At 40.1% G+C, this 20,372-nt stretch overlaps 1 protein-coding gene across 1 annotated transcript in view; it reads left to right on the top strand.

The window, feature by feature from the left end:
* The window catches only part of LOC149065037 (uncharacterized), a 79,451-nt gene that overhangs the window by 2,939 nt on the left and 56,140 nt on the right, over window positions 1–20,372 (top strand). Inside the window, exon 2 of the mRNA XM_089254273.1 lies at window positions 16,279–16,718. Coding sequence (XP_089110399.1) covers window positions 16,279–16,718 — 440 coding nt within the window. The remainder of the gene's footprint in view (window positions 1–16,278; window positions 16,719–20,372) is intronic.

The following is a 20,372-nucleotide window of genomic DNA, read 5'->3' as shown; positions in this document are numbered from 1 at the left end:
TCAGCAAGTTGCCCCCAATCCCAATCTCGTGTAAACGCTTTAAGAATTTACCATGTTGGACCCGATCGAATGCCTTCTGGAAATCAAGGTAAACAACATCTACATTTATGCCCTTACCCAAAGCCTTCGTCACGTGATCATAGAAGCAAGGAAGATTAGTTACACATGATTTCCCCTTCCTGAACCCATGCTGATTTTCCGACAATACATTATTCTCGTCTATCCACTTCACTACTACCCTCCTTAAATATCGGAACAACATTAGCAATCTTCCAATCCCCTGGGACGATACCCTCAGCAACACTTACTCCCATGTGCAACTGGTCATAACAGTTCATTACCACATTCCCTGGGGACCCTAGGATAGATATCATCTGGTCCTGGCACTTTGCTTGCACTTACATATTTTACGACTTGAATATCGTTGAGGACTGGAGCTGCGATCGGTTTGAGAGAAAGCAAAGATTCTTTCTCTGGAAAAGAAAACAATGGCAAAAAATTTCGAAATTTTCCCCCCTCGATAGTAATTCGATGTGAAATTTCTGGCACAAATCCCAATAGACGAGTTTATGTAGATTCAAGCGGTCAAATCTCACCACCGACTAGAAACGAGGGGAGACTTTTATTCGATAGGATTTCGTGTCAAAAGTGATTTTGGGGAAACCCCTTACACATTTTTCCTTCCCGTCATCCCCCGAGTGGTGGGGTGGGGGTATTCAAATACAATCCCGGAGACACACACACACACGAAAAAAATGTCTGAAATTTTATATTTACGCACACGCAATATAATTCACACACGCCGAAGACACTCTGTTCTGTCACTTTTTGTGTTTCCGCGTCCGTTGAGCTTCGAATCCGACATGACACTCGCATGTCCATCCCGCATGACAAGACTCTATTCTATTACATGGCGTAACCGCTGTATTTCTCTCTTGGTAAATATTTTCATGGGGAATTTCAATTTATTCCGATGCCCGATTCAATTTTTCTCGCGTTGTATTTTGATAGAACAACTACGTCACACATTCTAGTTTTTTTTTGGCTTGATTTGGATTTTGCGCTGTTCTTTGTTCCAACGTTCAATGTCCGATTCAAGCTCGATTTGTTTTGCTGATTTCGATTATGTCCTATTCGGGAGGTTCTTTTGTTCTTTTACGATTCGGACACGCGATCTGTCCAGACGCGCGATTTTTCCGCGGACATGCACGGTTTCTTTAACTTAGAACGTCAAATTTAGGAATTATCATGCAGGTAAATTTTACCTTGAAGAATAATCCTCACTCTTAAGAAGGGTTTGTGAACGATCCGTTATAAGAGGGTCTTTACTGTAATCCAATTTAGATCAGTCCTATCGAGAGTTTTTTTTTTACGAAAATAGCTCACGCTATTGGTTAAAAACCTGAATTTCAGGTTTTTACTGTCCGTTACGGATTGGTTAGAAACCTGAAATTCAGGTTTTTTTTAACCAATCCGTAACGGCACAGACTCGCAGAATGAGAAACCAGCACCACTATGTTCGTACCCTTAGACTTCCATTCAGAAACTTGTCTTAGGCCGAGATTACACTATAAAAGTTTGATAAAAGATCTTTTATAAAAATTGAAAAATTCGACCAATAAGCGCATCGGTTACATTCGAGCAAATGCAACCGGTGAATTTTTCAAGTATAGGTTGAATTTTTCAAGTTTTGTCAAAGAGCTTTTACAAACTTTGATAGAGTAATCCCGGCCTTAGACATTCATTCATAATTTTATCTTAGAATTCTTCATTCATAATTTTATCTTAGAATTCTTCATTCAGAATTTTATCTTAGAATTCTTCATTCAGAATTTTATCTTAGAATTCTTCATTCAGAATTTTATCTTAGAATTCTTCATTCAGAATTTTATCTTAGAATTCTTCATTCATAATTTTATCTTAGAATTTTTCATTCAGAATCTTATATTAAGGTACGAACATAGTGCATGCTGATTGGTTGAAAATCTGATTCACGTTGCTGATTGGTTAAAAACCTGAATTTCAGGTTTTTTTAACCAATCCGCAATTGCACAGATTCGCAGAATCGGAAACCAGTGCGCACCATATTCGTACTCCTAGACTCTCATTCAGAATCTTAGTTAACTCTCATTCTTATCTTAGACTTTCATTCAGAATCTCATCTTAGACTTTCATTCAGAATCTCATCTTAGACTTTCATTCAGAATCTCATCTTAGACTTTCATTCAGAATCTCATCTTAGACTTTCATTCAGAATCTCATCTTAGACTTTCATTCAGAATCTCATCTTAGACTTTCATTCAGAATCTCATCTTAGACTTTCATTCCGAATCTCCTCTTGGATTTTCATTGAGAATCCTGTCTTACACTTTCATTGAGAATCCTGTCTTACACTTTCATTAAGAATCATATTGAAATTAGATTCCCCTCTAGAATGTCTTGCTCAGATTTTCGCATCCATTCTTTTAATATTATCTTAGCCACACTCCTAATAAATACGCATTCTCTCTCTCGAATCATTCGAAATTCAGAGTTTCGTTCATCCAGAATCTCATCGTAAAGACTAATCCTAAACAATTAGAACTCGCGTCTATCTAGAATCATGTCTATCGGGAGAATACATTGAGGTAAGCTGAATCAATGCAGGAGATTTTCATCCAATTAAGATTCAAATCCCACATCGACAATTTTGTTCCATTGTCTCTTTTTTAGAATCATTTCCTATCCAGAGCTTTTGCTATACAGAATCCTATCTTAAACTTTCATTTAGAATCATATTCAAACTCCTAACAACATTCTAAAAAGTTAGAATGTTGTCCTCTACAAAGATTTTCATGTATTCTAAATCTCTCTTATTTCAGATCCACACACACACACACACACACACACACTTTTAAGCAATTCAGGGTCGTATTCGTGCGCAATCACGAGTTTTGTTAATCCAGAATCTCATCTAGATTATGGAGGGATAAAGAGTTTTAAGGCTTAGGAATAATCATAAAAACTCAAATTTCTGTCTATCATGTCTTATAGGGAATTTCATACAGGCTTAGATCCAAGTTGTGTCAGAAATTTTGCTTTTCCGTCTCCTGTTTTCAGAACCATGTTTTACTCTCTCTTAGTATCGTCCGTGCAGAATCTTACAATAGACATATTCTTTTCTAATCTATTCAAACTCACTTTCTTTCTGGAGTCATATCCTATCAAGAGTTTCGTCTACCCAGAATCTCATCTTAAAGAAGAATGGTAACCCATTTGAACTCGCGTTTGTGTAGAATTATATATAATTTTTTTAAATTGCATTTTTAATTGGGTTGCTGTATTTTTGAAATATATGACATCCATATTTTTATGGGCATCTTTTCCTCAGCCACCTCGTTGGGCATTTTGCCTGTTGTGGCGTTGTATTTGTATTTGTATAACAGTGGTTCTCAAACTTTTGTCACCCGTGGCTCCCTCTCAATCTGCGGCTCCCCCCGAATATAGTTCAGTAGATATTTTCACTTATAAAAGAACTACTTTGAAGCATAAATATGTACACAAATGAATCCCAAATATCTCCAATTCGTCGCATCGACCCTGACGAAAATTAGTGATGCTCCTAGGAGCCGCGAGGCACACACTTTGAGAAACACTGGTCTGGAACAAGGGTTCTTAGAGAGTCCACAAACGCTTTGGAAGTCCTCGGAAATGTTTCGCAGGTGCCCGCGAGCTCGCACGAGAGAAAACAATTATCTCTTATTTAAATTTTATTCTGGAATTTATTCTGAAGAGGGAGTAGATGGTCTTCATCTCATTGGTAAAACGTGTCCAAGATTTATGACATTGAAAACGTAGAATCATGTCCTATAGAGAATTTCCGTCCCCTGTTCTGAAACATGTCCTATCCAGATTCATTCAGAATCTTATCTTAAGAGACATACTTTTTCAATCAATTCACTCATTTCCTATCAAGAAGTCTATCCCAATCAGATTTAAATTCCACGATTTCCTGCATACAAGTCTGAACTTATGGAAAATTTCAGTCTATTTAGTTCTAGTTAGAATCACGGTTTGTTCAGAATCACGTCTTACCTGCAATCATGTCTTTCTTATTCAGAATCAAGTCCCACCTACAATTATGTTTTAATCAGAACCAAGTCATGTCATATTCGGAATCAAGTTTTGACCCATCCAAAATCATGTCCAACTCTTGATTGTTTCTGATCCAAATCGACATTCTATTCGAAAAATTCTGTCTTTCATTCAAACTCTTTTCAGAATCATATGAATCACACTTCTATCAGAATTTTCTTCTGGGAATCGAACCTTAAATGGGCTTCAAGCCGTAATGGCAACTGACATCACTGATCAATTAATCATCTTACTGGTAAATTAATCCAAAGACTTTTGGGTGCTTAATCAGAACTTTTAATACAAGTTTTCGGTTTGGATTTGGATGCATAAAATTTAAACACTTTTTTGTTTTTGCATGTTTAAATATCAGCAGGGAAAGTGCAAGGTTCAGCCTCATCGGGTCGCAAAATCAGATCAAAATACAAAATCAAGTATCGATTAACAAAGCCATAACATTCTATCTTCGATTAGATTATGGTATAGCGTCTATCGCATTTCTTACGCATAATTAATAAAAATACATTACAGAGGGCCGCCAAATTGTTCCCCCCACAGGATCACAGAATGGTCAAGCTCGCTCTCAAATATTAAAACCCATACAATATCACACTGAAGTCACTGAAGCAAATGTTCTCCAAGTAGTTGAGAACATCATGTGTGTGATACTTTAAAAGAACAGTAAAATTTTACCCAACCAATCCAGGATACACACAAAAATACGGAAATAGAATGGAATAATGAAACTATTTTTATCATTGTCACGTATGCTTCAGGCGTCATCCTATTTTCTCAGACATTTTAGAAATACGCGACCTTCTAAGCATTTTGGAAATACACAAGCCTCCAAAACATTTTAGAAGCAGGCAAACTTTCTACGCATTTTAGAAGCACGTAAGCGGCCTAAGAATTTTAGAAGCATGCAAGCGTCTGAAGCATTTTAGAATCACGCAAGCGTCTGAAGCATTTTAGAAGCACGCAAGCTTCCAAAGCATTTTGGAGATACGAAAGCTTCTAAAGCATTTTAGAAGCACGCAAGCGTCCTAAGAAGTTTAGAAGCATGTAAGCGTGTGAAGCATTTTAGAAGCACGCAAGCGTCCTAAGAAGTTTAGAAGCATGTAAGCGTGTGAAGCATTTTAGAAGCACGCAAGCGTCCTAAGAAGTTTAGAAGCATGTAAGCGTGTGAAGCATTTTAGAAGCACGCAAGCGTCCTAAGAAGTTTAGAAGCATGTAAGCGTGTGAAGCATTTTAGAAGCACGTAAACTTTCTAAACATTTTAGAAGCACGCAAACTTTCTAAGCATTTTAGAAGCACTCAAGCGTCCTAAGCATTTTAGAAGCACTCATGCGTCCTAAGAATTTTAGAAGCATGAAAGCGTCTGAAGCATTTTAGAAGCACGCAAGCTTCCAAAGGATTTTTGGAAATACGCAAGCTTCCAAAGCATTTTGGAAATACGCAAGCTTCCAAAGCATTTTGGAAATACGCAAGCTTCCAAAGCATTTTGGAAATACGCAAGCTTTCAAAGCATTTTAGAAGCACGTAAACTTTCTAAACATTTTAGAAGCCTGCAAGCGTCCTAAGAATTTTAGGCACGCACGCAAGCATCCTAAGAATTTTAGGCACGCAAGCTTCCTAAACATTTCTGAAGCACGCAAACGTCTTGAGTATTTTAGAAATACGTAAGCTAAAAAAAAAAACAGCATTCTCTGCCGCAAGGTGAATAAAACCAATGCAACAGAACACCATTTAATTAAATTTTATCCTTTGAGAACGGGAACCCACTGTTTCGAATCGATCGTAAGGATCTATTTTTTATCACACATCCATTGGTTTTTATTTCATATTTGTCGAAAAGCGTTGGATTTCATTGGTTTTATAAGCAAGCTTTCTAAGCTATTTAGAAGTACGAAAGTTCCTGAATAAACGCGAGTTTATAAACGCATGAGAAACGCGAGTTTCTCATGCATTTCAAAAGATCTCGAAAGCTTCTTAAACATTTGAGAAGTACGCAAGCTCTCTCCCGAATATTAAAACCCATACAATATCACACTGAAGTCACCAAAGTAAATGTTCTCCAAGTAGTCGAGAACATTATGCGTGATACTTCACAAGGACAGTAAAATGTTTTACACAACTAATCCAATACACACAAAAATACGGAAACCGACCGGAATAATAAGACCATTTTGTATCACTGTCACGTTTGTTTCAGGCCTCATTCCAATTTCCCGGACATTAAGAAGCATGGTAACTTCCTGAACATTTTAGAAGCACGCTAGCTTCCAAAAAATTTCTGAAGCACTATAACTTCTTGAGCATTTTAGAGCTACGCAAACTTGAGCATTTCAAAAGTAGACAAGCTTCCTAAAACTTTCTGAAGCACGCAAGCTTCCTGAACATTTCAGAAGCACGCGAACATCCTAAACACTTTTGAAGTGCGCAAACTTCTTGAGCATTTTAGAAACACGCCAGAGCTTCCTGAACATTTCGGAAGTACGCAAGTTTCCTTAATATTTCTGAAGCACGCAAACATCTTGAGCATTTTAGAACTACGCAAACGTCTTGAGCATTTTAGAACTACGCAAACGTCTTGAGCATTTTAGAACTACGCAAACGTCTTGAGCATTTTAGAACTACGCAAACGTCTTGAGCATTTTAGAACTACGCAAACTTTCTGAGCATTTTAGAAGTACGCAAGCTTCCTAAACATTTCTTAAGCACGCAAACTTCCTAAACATTTCTTAAGCACGCAAACTTCCTAAACATTTCTTAAGCACGCAAACTTCCTAAACATTTCTTAAGCACGCAAACTTCCTAAACATTTCTTAAGCACGCAAACTTCCTAAACATTTCTTAAGCACGCAAACTTCCTAAACATTTCTTAAGCACGCAAACTTCCTAAACATTTCTTAAGCACGCAAACTTCTTGAGCACTTTAGAAGCACGCAAGCTTCGAAAACATTTCCGAAGCACACAAACTTCTTGAGCATGATAGTAGTACACAGGCTTCCAAAGCGTTGTGGAAGAACTCAAGCTTCCTGAACATTTTAGAAGCACTCAAGCTTCCTGAACATTTTAGAAGCACTCAAGCTTCCTGAACATTTTAGAAGCACTCAAGCTTCCTGAACATTTTAGAAGTACACAAACTTCCAAAGCATTTTTGAAATATGCAATCTTTCTAAGCATTATAGAAGCGTGCAAACTTCCTGAGCATTCCAGAAGCACGCAAGTTCGCTCCCGAATATTAAAATCATATCACACCGAAGTAAATGTTCTCCAAGTAGTCGAGAACATTATGTGTGATACTTTACAAGAACAGTAAAATGTTTACCCAACCAATCCGGATACGCGCAAAAGTACGGAAAGCGACCGGAATAATAAAACCATTTTATATCACTGTCACGTTTGTTTCAGGCCTCATCCCATTTTCCGGGACAATACGCAAGGAAATAGACGGTCCGAAATGTATACGACAATTCCGAGATAGCGGATACGACAATTCACCGATCTATTTATACGAGTTTTAAGAGTAAGATAAGAAAAACCCCGCAAAACCGGAAAAAAAAAACAAGAGCTGGAATTCTGAGTAGTGTTAGAGAGGCATATATATAAAAAAAAAAATACCCCACACACAGAAGGTATCATAAAATATTCAGGATCGGGAGCGGCAAGTGGTTTTACGATTTTTCTGCCGGATACGGCATCAACGTAACACATCAACGAAATCAAAAACCATCTCATCCAAGCCGTTGCGCAACGGAACCACCTCGATATACTGTGACGTGTCAAACGTCCCTGTAACCTTTCTTTTAAAAATCTTATACTCCTCTTTTCTCTCTCTCTCTCCGTCCGGGAGAAATATATATATATATATAACGGGAGAGGAGGAGGAGGAGGAAAAACCTCAGGCGCTAGAAGCCGAAACCTCATCAAAATTGGATGAGAGTAATTGCGTTAGACCTTTCAAAACTTTTCTAGCAGGTTGGGAAAATCCTAAGTGGCGAATTTTTCGGGGCCCCGGAAAAATCCAGGATTTTTTTTTTTTTTTTTGTGTCCATCTTTGAAGGTGGTTTTTGGGGTTGAGGGGGAGGGGGGAAGGGGATAGACACCCCCCCCTTTCCCCCTATAATATATGTGATTACAGCACGCATGGATTTGGAGTGGACGTGTTTCGGGTTTACGTGACCGACTTCTAGACGTGATTCAGGTGTGAGAGGAGAGACAGAGAGAGAGAGGTTGGTTGTGGGTTTTTATTTTTCCGGGAGTAAACATTGAATTCCGGAGGCTCTTGATGCAAACCGTTGAGAGCCTATGGTTTTAGGCAATCGTTTTACCACTTCTGGGGCAATTTTCTCAGGTTTTGTGTGTGTGTGTGTGTGTTTTTTATTTTCTCTCATTTGATTCCTGTTATTCTAACAGGATACTTTTTATTTTCATCCTGATCCCGTTTTTTTTTGTATCGTTCTACTATTGTAGTGACTGTGTTTGTTTGTTTTTTCGATCACACTTAGCTCCATACAGGAGTTTTCTCTTCAGGCTCGGCTTCCTTTTAAACCAGCTCGTAAGAGTTTATACTGCTGTTGGACCTTCTGCTGCTGCTCTGGCGTGTCCCCTGGAGGGCGGTATCACCCACTTTGGGAAGCACTTCACGGTCGAGTTCTACTTTTTTGTTTCGAGTTCTAGTTTCAATCAATCGTATAACGATTGAATGCAATTATTTTTACTAATTGGCTCCCCTGATTAGCTTAAGCAGACTTTTCACGATAAAACGTGTACCGTGATCATCTGTTTCCTAGTATTTGGAACCACAACTGGTTCCACTGTATTCGCCTTTCCCATGTTGTTTGAGTCGTATTCGGTCTTCCGGCATCAGAATTTTGAAGTAATTTTCTTTTCCGGTTTTTATTTTTGTCGTATTGGCACTAAAATGTGTTGCCGTAACCTTCCGGTTTTCATTCGAGTCACATTCGGTCTTCCAGCACAAAAATCTGGTGCCATAACCACTTCTTTCGGTTTTATTCGGGTCGTATTCTGTGTTTGGCCACTATAAAACCTGGTGTCATGACGTTTTGGTTTCATTCGAGTCATATTCGGTCTCCAGGCACAAAAAATCTGGTGTCATAGCCATGTCTTTCGGTTTCATTCTAGTCGTGTTCGGCGTTTCGGCACAAACATTTGTGTCATAACCATCTCTTTTGGTTTTATTAGGGTCGTGTTCAGTATCGTGCCGCTGTGGTGGTCGAGTGGTTATAGTGACGGACTCGCGATGCGAGGATCCGGGTTCGAACCCCACAGTGGTGGTCGGCTGAAGTTGGTTTTCTGTGGTTCCCAACTTCAAGGCGCAAATGCGAGCCGATCTCCCCGTTAAAAAGTCTCGCCACAGAGAGCAACAGTCCTACAACGATAAATCATTCAATCATAACACTTCACTCATAGTTAGAAAAACTGGTGGCAGATGGCAGCACTTCACATAACAAGCATTACAGAGAAACAAAGAAAAACCTCACGTCAGGTTTCACTACACGTACACGCACATTCCCGCATGTACCGATTCGTTGGGGGTTCTGCGGGGGTGTGGGGGTGTGGGCGGGGTGCGTGTGTGGTGTAGCAGTAGTAGGTAGGGCCTCCAAAAAATGGCTCGGGGATCCATGATGTTCTTAAGTCAGCCACCTCGTTGGGCAATTTGCCTGTTGTGGCGTTGTATTTGTATCAGACATAAAAATCTGGGGTCACAACCATCTTATTCGAGTGATATATTTATATATATATATTCGGTCTTCCGGCACAAAACTCTGATGCGCAACCATCTCTTTTGGTTTTATTCGAGTCACACTGAGTCTTTCGGTACAAAAATCTGGCGTCATAATCATTTCTTTTGGTTCCATTCGAGTAATATTCAGTCTTTCGTCACCGAAACTAATGTCGCAATCACCTCAGTCGTTCTCATTCGAGCATCATTCGGTATTTTGTCCCTGAAATTGATCTCACAATCGTCTCTTTCGATCTTATTAAATTGCTCTTTTGTTTTACAAAATTCCTCCTATTCGGTCTTCAAACCAAAAATTTGGTGTCATAATCATGTCTTTCGGTTTTCTTCGAATTTCATTCGGTCTTCCGCAAAAACTGGTGTTATAATCGTATTTTTTGGGTTGCATTCGAGTCCTGTTGTCTTTCGGGACAAAAATGTGGCGTCATAACCATCTCTTACGCTTTATTCAGGTTTTATTTGGTCTTTTAGGCATAAAAATCTTGTGTCATACTCATCTCTGTTGCTTCCATCTGAGTCTTTTTCGGTCTCTTAGCTGGAAAAATACATAACTTTTGGTTTTACTCGAGTCATATTCGGTCTTTTATCACTAAAACTAGTGCCACAATCTTCTTTTTAGATCTTTGGCTTTGTCATCAGATCTCCAATGTTATCTTCACAGCGTAGTCCTCAGATATTCTCTCAGGGCAATCATCAGATCTTCAATGTTATCTTCACAGCGTAGTCCTCAGATATTCTCTCAGCGCAATCATCAGATCTTCAATGTTATCTTCACAGCGTAGTCCTCAGATATTCTCTCAGCGCAATCATCAGATCTCCACTGTTATCTTCACAGCGTAGTCCTCAGATATTCTCTCAGCGCAATCATCAGATCTCCACTGTTATCTTCACAGCGTAGTCCTCAGATATTCTCTTAGCGCAATCATCAGATCTTCAATGTTATCTTCACAGCGTAGTCCTCAGATATTCTCTCAGCGCGATCATTAGATCTCCAATGTTATCTTCACAGCGTAGTCCTCAGATATTCTCTCAGCGCAATCATCAGATCTGCAATGTTATCTTCACAGCGTAGTCCTCAGATATTCTCTCAGAGCAATCATCAGATCCTTAGCATTGCCTTTCGTCAGACTTCTAACGTAGTTCTCAGATCTTAAAAAAAAACCTTATTATTCATTTGACGAAGTCTTTCAGGTCTTAAACAATGCTATAATACAAGTATGATTGGAGATCTTTTGGGATATTCTCGCGCACAGGAAGATATTGTTCAGATCTTCAACACTGGCTTCAATTCTCGAACCGATCTTACTTTTGAGTTTCTTCAGAGGTTATGAAATATTTCCCATGTGTCTTTAGTTTCCATATACATTGTCGGACCTTATCTAGAAATTTTACTGATACGTAGGTTCAGGAATTTCAAGAAAACCATTATAATTAATACATTTACGTTCAAACTCTTGAATATCTGGAAAATTTCCTCCTCGATTCAACTTGGAAATACTGCCAAACATCCATTCCTGATTCAGGATTTGAAAACTTCAGACCGTAGGTTACCGACTAAATTACTCAACTCTTACGGCAATAAAAGTTATCTTGAACAAGACAAAAATCGATATTCTTACGATTCCATACGAAAGTTAGTATTCATGTGCCTCAGAGGAGAAGCCCCCCCTCAATAAGGTTGGCACGTCAAGTCCCTCACAGACGCGCTGGTCTGATTGTAATCCAATATGGACCGTCTCCCCCCATTCTATTCGATCGTTGACAAAACGTTTTTTTTGTCCCGTTGATTTTTCTCTCTCTCTCCCCCCGTTGTTCATATTTACACTCTTGTAAAACAAGGTTCGAACACGGGCTGAGTCCCCGAGTCCTTGTACTACATTATGTAAGAACTACAGACTCATTCCCGCTCATTTCCCGCAGAGAGAACGGGGGAAACTCGATTACGGTGTCTTCTCTTTCTAAAAAATCGATTCCAAAAGAACCCCAAAAAAAATGTATTTATCCCAAGAATCGGACTCACTTAATTGCGCCGCACACAGTTCTGGTCTGTCACCATCAGTGGTGTATTTACTGGGGGGCGGCTTAGCGGGCCATAGCCTGGAGGGCCGGCAAATTTTAGGAATGAGTGGCTAAGAAAGTGTTAGTACATAATGGGAGAAGGGCAGCAAAATTTTATAACCACGAAATCCCTCTCTGTTCAGAGCGAGAGACTAGGTCAGTGAGTGACCTAAAGAGTTTGCAAGCAGGTGAGTGAACAGAAGAGTGACCTAAAGAGTTTGCCAGCATGTGAGTGAGCAAAAGAGTGAGCAAGCAGATGAATGGAAAAAAGAGTGGAATGACCTGGAGCGTATATGCTAGCATGATTATGACTTAAAAAGTGACGCGAAGCGTGTGCAAACATGTGAAAGGCTGAAAGAGTGACCTAGAGCGCGTGCAAGCATGTGAATGACCAAAACAATGTGCAAGCATGTGAATGACCAAAACAATGTGCAAGCATGTGAATGACCAAAACAATGTGCAAGCATGTGAATGACCAAAACAATGTGCAAGCATGTGAATGACCAAAACAATGTGCAAGCATGTGAATGACCAAAACAATGTGCAAGCATGTGAATGACCAAAACAATGTGCAAGCATGTGAATGACCAAAACAATGTGCAAGCATGTGAATTACCAAAACAATGTGCAAGCACGTGTGTGGGTGACTGGGTGACTGTGTTAATTGCATTTTTAATTGGGTTGCTGTATTTTTGAAACATATGACATCCATATTTTTATGGGCATCTTTTTATCAGCCACCTCGTTGGGCATTTTGCCTGTTGTGGCGTTGTATTTGTATTTGTATTTGTATAACAGTGTACAAGCACACAGTGACCAAAACAGTGTGGAAGTATGTAAATAGAGACCAAAGAGTGACCTAGAGAGTGCGCGAGCATGAGAGTGACTAAGAGAGTGCGCGAGCATGAGAGTGACTAAGAGAGTGCGCGAGCATGAGAGTGACTAAGAGAGTGCGCGAGCATGAGAGTGACTAAGAGAGTGCGCGAGCATGAGAGTGACTAAGAGAGTATGTGAGCGTGTGAGTGACCAAAAGAGTACGCAAACATGAGAGCGACCAAAAGAGTACGCAAACATGAGAGCGACCAAAAGAGTACGCAAACATGAGAGCGACCAAAAGCTTGCGCAAGTATTTGAGTGACAAAATGAAGGACTTAGAGACACAAGCATGTTTACAGGTGGATGGGGGGAGGGGGGTGAACAGGCAATAGCATAGGGCAGTGAATTCGAGGAATGAGTGGTCAAAAAAATTAGACCAGAATGGGAGAAGGGTGGCAAAATCCGTGTAGCGCCAGCGGGCGGCGTAAACCATAAATACGCCTCTGGTCACCCTAGCGTTATTTTCTATCATTGACGTTCCATAACTGTGGCTCCCAAACTATGTCGCGCGTACCTTTCTCTGTGTGTGCGGAAAATTAGCAGTAACGGCGGGAAAACACGAGGAAAACATTTTAGAAATACGCGAACACTTTAGGACAGTAGCTCACAAATTTTTGCTACCAGCGATTCACTCGCCCAATCTCTTAATCGGGGTACTTATCTGCGGCTATCAGGGTTCAGCTGCGGATTTCTAGAACACTTTGGTAGATATTTTCGCTTATAAATGAACTACTTCGATGTGCAAATAGGTACACAAATCAATACCTCCAGCAGATTCGTGACGACCCTAGGAGCCATGACGCACACTTTCAGAAACACTGCTTCACAAGCAAGCAAGCTACCAAAGCGTTTTAAAAATACGCACACCGAACCACGCATTTATAGGATTACGCACGCAGTAATTGAAGGGAAGTGCAAAGTATATGCATTGATTACATGGCATAATGTACAAGATGGTACGCAAGCTGCCTAAGCTTTTTAGAAGTACACGAGCTTCCTGAAAATTTTAGAAGCACGCAATTTTCCTAAGAATATCAGACGAACACAAGGTTCCTAAACATTTTGAAGCGACGCAAGCTTCATAATCGTTTTGAAGCAACGCAAGCTTCATAATCATTTTGAAGCAACGCACGCTTCATAATCATTTTGAAGAAACGCAAGATTCATAATCATTTTGAAGAAACGCAAGATTCATAATCATTTTAGAAACACGGAAGCTCCCTAAGCATTCTAGAAGCACGCAAGCTTTCTAAAAATTCCAGAAGAATGCAAGCTTCTCAAGCATTTTAGAAGCACGTAAGCTTCCTAAGAATTTTAAAAGCATACAAACTTTCTAACCATTTTGGAAGCATTCAAGCTTACCTAGCATTTTGGAAGCATGCAAGAGTCTTAAGCATTTTAGAAGTACGAGAGCTTTCAAACCAACTTAGCAGAGCGCAAGCTTCCCAGGCATTTTAGAAGCACGCAAGAAGCGTAAGCATTTTACAGGCACGCAAGCAGCCTAAGAATTTTAAAGGCATGCAAGCTTCATAATCATTTCAGAAGAATCTCAAGCTTCCTAAGAATTTTGAAGCACGCAATCTTCCTAAGCATTTTATTAACACACAAGCTGCCTAAGCATTTTTTAACACGCAAGCTGCCTAAGCATTTTTTAACACGCAAGCTGCCTAAGCATTTTTTAACACGCAAGCTGACTAAGCATTTTGGGAGCACTCTAGCTTACATAGAATTTTAGAAGCATGTAAGCTTCCTAAGCATTTCAGAAGCTCGAAAGCTTCCTAAGCATTTCAGAAGCTCGAAAGCTTCCTAAGCATTTTAGATACATGTAAGCCGCCTATGCATTTCAGAAGCACGTAAGCTGTCTAAATACTTTAGAAGAACCCAAGTTTTTTAAGCAGTTCAGAAGTACGCATTTCTAGGATTACGCGTGCCTCCTACTCATTTCTAGCAAGCATCTCACGTATCTTTATGATACGCTGAGTAAATCTCTTACGAATTTTAAAGAGATGAGCAAGCACCACACATTAAAGGTAGAGCTCCCTGAAATACTAGGCGGACTCATCCGCCATCTTTAAGCGAAAATGTCGTCAGTATTAATAGCTATAGCCAGAGATGCGCAACCTTTTCAGTCAGATATGCTATATTCTCTGCCGCTCGCGGGCTAGAAACTCGTGTATATAGAATGATGGCCATATGAACTATATTTTACGGGAGATTCCCGTAATTTCTGTTCCCTCAACGTTTTCACAAAAAAAAACTGTCCCGTTTTTTTCCCATCATTTTCAACGAAGATTACTTGAGTTTTTGAAATCAATGATTGAAATTATTCTCTCATGACTTGTGCAATTATGCCTTTGACTTCTTTTGGCTGTAATTGGCAACCTTACTTGACTGTGCTATCGGAAATTTTTGGCTGAAATTGGCAACCTTAATTGGCTGAGACAATTTTTTTTTTGGCTGTAATTGGTAATTTTAGACAATTTTTTTGCGATAATTGTGATATTCCCATGAATCCAAATTTCCCGTATTTTTGTGAATGAAATATGGTCATCCTAGCTTTTTTTTATCATGTTGTTTCCATTGATACTTTTTCTACCGGAAAACCTTTCGCTGGCCGGATGGAACCCCTTGGCGGGCAGCATTTGGCCCGCGATGGGGCCAAATTCGGTTGAGCACCACTGGCTATAGCGAATCGTTGTTTCCTTTCCCGCTTTATTCTAAATGACTCCCGAGACAGCACTCGGAGCGGTTCTTTCCCCAAAGACGAACGACAAGTCCGCCCTCCTTTATAGGCACCTCAGTTGAAAATACGTACCTGCACCAGGACATAAATTTAATCAGTGAAAAAAAAATCAATTAAGGACAAATTTGTCTTTCCTGAACGGATTATTATTAAAGAACTCACACGGAATCACTACCGCTTCGACCATCTTTGGCTACGACGTTCGCGATCGTCCCTATTTCGTGCATCATCGATTGGCATGAAACGAGCACAAATGCACTTGACTTCATCAGCCGATATGACTACGGGGCGGAAGCAATTTCCCTTGGACAGAGAAAGAGCAGACGAATCTGATCGCACCATCGTAAGCGAAGCTTAATGCGATTTTGAAAACACTCGAAAACCCATTTTCCAGAGAGATTTCTTCGATCCACACGGAAAAAGGATAATGTAAATATGTATTCTAATGTGTGAAACGGGATCCATGAATACGGCAGTGTCTTGGGGAGCGCTGAAGCCGTTGACTTCCGATGATGGATCCCAAGTGTTTTACATTTAAAGACGGTTTCTTTGCAATCACGCACGAACATTGATACTCGATCCAGAAAAACAAAACCATCCCGGAAACGTTTCCGGGAACGTATTTCCTAGTATCTCAATTGACTCTCTTGGTAAAGTAAATTTCAATGACCGTATGGCAGTATTAACGTGTTATTTTTCATTTCTTTGTTCCCGGCCACAGCTCCAGCGTCACCGGTAGTGTCCGTGACATCGCCAGGAATCGAATCCCCGACACCGGACGTCAAATCGGAGACCCGTAGCCCGGACAACAAGGATGAGGTGTCCCGGATATGCAACAGCAAGAGGTTCGACCACGACGACAATGACCAGGACGACCGTAAGGAGAATGGCAACAACAAGGACGAAACGACTGACGGTGGGTCCATCGGCTCCTCGTCGACCATCGACAGCGTCCCTCATCACGGACAGCAGCAGCAGCAGCAGCACCATCATTCCGGAGGACAGCAGCAGCACAAAGTGAAGCAGAGGAGATCCCGGACTAACTTCACACTCGAGCAACTGAACGAACTCGAAAGACTGTTCGACGAAACGCATTATCCGGATGCCTTCATGAGGGAAGAACTCTCCCAGAGGCTTGGATTATCCGAAGCCAGGGTCCAGGTAAGCGAAACTATTGTCCTTTTTATTCAGCTAACCATCGTGAAAATCATCAGCGATATGAAACTATCAAGCATAGCGACTCATCGGCAAAATCGGTGGAAGGGACCAGCCTTGGGACACACCGCGGGAACATTCCCCACTCCCCTAAATTCATATAATACAGATTAAGAGGGGGAAAGACGGATCGTAACCACCGACCTCGAACAGCTTAATCTTGATTCAATGGATAAGGTGACTTAATCCTAATGAAATTATCCAATCTCCCGCTATCACCACCCTTCCACTGGTCGAGGGGACGAGCCCGAAAATGCCCGGTTGGACGAGCATTCCCCCCCCCCCCCCCTAGTATTCTGTAAGGGTGGGTTGCTGCTGCGTGTGCGGGCGAAAAAACAGCTGAGCAAGCTGAAAATGGAAATTGGTCGATTGAAGAGGGAAGTGTCTCTTGCTCCATCCACAGTTTGTATGATGTATCCCTCCCGTCAGTTGGTTGGGTGCTTAGGCAAGCTCTCTTTCTCTCTCTCTCAATCCTATTCATTATGTGGTAGTGAATCCAACCTACCAGTGATGCGCAACGTGATGAAATTAACCGAGTCAAATTTGACGGGCGATTTTGCTTAGCTTTATGAAAGTGAGTCGCTCTCTCTCTCTCTGTTCTATTCGATCATTAATTAGAATCCAGACAGAAAATATGACGAATGATTTTCAGGGGATTTGATTCGATCATCTGCTAGTTGCACGTGATTGGTTACAGTGGAGCTGGCGTATGTAAGAATTGCTGCTGTGAGATTGGGCCAATTAGTATGTATCGCAAAATTAATGTCTGATAGAAAGTTACTTCTCTTAAACTAAGGCTTTCCTGGAGAGAACATAGAGAAGAGTTGAATTGCATTGATTGTTGGTATTTCCATCATCGATGGTGTCCTTACGTCAAAAGAGGTTCGTTTCAGGTTTACTCGTAAAAATGTGTTTTCAAGCATGTGTCCTCAGATCTTTAGCATTAGTTGTCAGGTTTCTTGCGCAAAGCTGAAATCTTTAGCCGGTTTTCATATATTTAGTGTAGTATTGCCTCAGCTCATCCGGTTCTTTCACTCTTTCAGTGTATTATTATCTCAGCTCTTCCGGTTCTCTGTCTCTTTTAGCGTAGTATTGCCTCGGCTCTTCCGGTTCTCTCTTTCTTTTAGTATATTGTTGCCTCAGCTTTTCCGGTTCGCTCTCACTCTTTTAGTGTACTATTGTCTCGGCTCTTAAGGTTCTTTCACTCTCTTACTGTAGTTTGTCTCTCGGCTCTCCCTGTTCTCTCACTCTTTTAGCGTAGTATTGTCTCAGCTCTTCCGGTTTTCTCATTATTTTAGTCTAGTACAGTCGATCCCCGCTTATAACGTTCTCACTTTGAAAGTTTTCCTGCCTAATACGACTTATTTTTGTGGGGTCCCAACTCTACTAATTCTCATTAAGATTTCTCGCTTAAAACATTTTACTGCTTACAACGTTTTTATGACGGTTTTTTGAGAAAGGTTATAAGCGGGGTCCACTGAATTGCCTCAGCTATTCTGGTTCTCTCACTCTTTTAGTACAGTTTTGCCTTAGCTTTTCCGGTTCTCTCCTTCTTTTAGTGTATTTTAGCCTCAGCTCTTCTAGTTCTCTCAATCTTTTAGTATAGTATTACGGCCTCAGCTCTTTTCCGGTTTTCTCACTCTTTTAGTGCAGTATTGTCTCAGCTCACATCCGGTTCTTTTACTATTTTAGTGTATTATTATCTCGGCTCTTCCGGTTCTCTCAGTCTTTTAACGTAGTATTGCCTCAGCTCTTCCGGTTCTCTCTTTCTTTTGTTATATTGTTGCCTCAAATTTTCCGGTTCTCTCACTCTTTTAGTGTAGTACTGCCTCAGCTCTTCCGGTTTTCTCATTATTTTAGTCTAGTACAGTCGATCCCCGCTTATAACGTTCTCACTTTGAAAGTTTTCCTGCCTAATACGACTTATTTTTGTGGGGTCCCAACTCTACTAATTCTCATTAAAATTTCTCGCTTAAAACATTTTACTGCTTACAACGTTTTTATGACGGTTTTTTGAGAAAGGTTATAAGCGGGGTCCACTGAATTGCCTCAGCTATTCTGGTTTTCTCACTCTTTTAGTACAGTTTTGCCTTAGCTTTTCCGGTTCTCTCCTTCTTTTAGTGTATTTTAGCCTCAGCTCTTCTAGTTCTCTCAATCTTTTAGTATAGTATTACGGCCTCAGCTCTTTTCCGGTTTTCTCACTCTTTTAGTGCAGTATTGTCTCAGCTCACATCCGGTTCTTTTACTATTTTAGTGTATTATTATCTCGGCTCTTCCGGTTCTCTCAGTCTTTTAACGTAGTATTGCCTCAGCTCTTCCGGTTCTCTCTTTCTTTTGTTATATTGTTGCCTCAAATTTTCCGGTTCTCTCACTCTTTTAGTGTAGTACTGCCTCAGCTCTTCCGGTTTTCTCATTATTTTAGTCTAGTACAGTCGATCCCCGCTTATAACGTTCTCACTTTGAAAGTTTTCCTGCCTAATACGACTTATTTTTGTGGGGTCCCAACTCTACTAATTCTCATTAAAATTTCTCGCTTAAAACATTTTACTGCTTACAACGTTTTTATGACGGTTTTTTGAGAAAGGTTATAAGCGGGGTCCACTGAATTGCCTCAGCTATTCTGGTTTTCTCACTCTTTTAGTACAGTTTTGCCTTAGCTTTTCCGGTTCTCTCCTTCTTTTAGTGTATTTTAGCCTCAGCTCTTCTAGTTCTCCCAATCTTTTAGAGTAGTATTGCCTCAGCTCTTTTCCGGTTCTCTCACTCTTCAAGTCTCTACATAGTCCTTGACTTTCAGAATAACCCTCTGATCTTCAACGTGGTTCTCAGATCTTATTCAATCTTTATTGATCGTTCTTCAATTCTAATCATGGTACCCAGGTGTTTAGCATTGCTTTTAGGTCCTTAATCCTAAAATTTGAAAACTACGTTGAAGGTCTGAGGCTTATGCAGAAGGCTTGAAGATTATGTTAAAGATCTGAAGAATTAGAGACCCGAAAGATCTGAGAGAACGCAACACTTAATATCTTAGGAATATCTTAGCATAATTTTCAGAACTTTAACATAATTCTCAGATCTCAAGCTATTCTTGAGATATTTAGCATATTTTTCTCTCAGATCTTTCACGTCTCTCACTCTTTAGTTCTTTAACATAGTCTTCATCCATCAGCTGATCCCTCGGATCTTTATCATGGTACTCACATCTTAAGTGAAATGCTCGGATTTTTAACGTAGTCATTAGGTTCTTAGCATAGTATCCAGATTTTTATGGTCCCCAAGTCTTTAACATAATCTACAGATCTTCAGTGAAGTGTTAAGGTCTTTAACAGAGTCCTCAAATATTTAATATAGTTCCCAGATCTTCAACATATTTTCAAGTCTTTAACATAGTTCTTAGATCTTTAGCTATTCCTAAGATATTCTGTATAGCATTCTCTCATTCTTCAGGTCTTTAACATAGTTTTTAAGCCTTCTGCGTAAGCTTCAGATCTTCAACGTAGTCCTCAAATCTTAAATGCAATCCTCGGAAATCTTGAGCGCAATCTTCAGCACAGTCTCAGCATAGTAACCATATTTTCAGCATAGTTTTTTGGTATTTACATA

This window comes from Pholcus phalangioides, unplaced genomic scaffold, assembly GCF_987345545.1.
Source record: "Pholcus phalangioides strain wild (caught in Gottingen) unplaced genomic scaffold, Ppha-v1.0 ptg000041l_1, whole genome shotgun sequence".
NCBI lineage: Eukaryota > Metazoa > Arthropoda > Arachnida > Araneae > Pholcidae > Pholcus > Pholcus phalangioides.
This window is presented reverse-complemented; position numbering and strand designations above follow the sequence as displayed.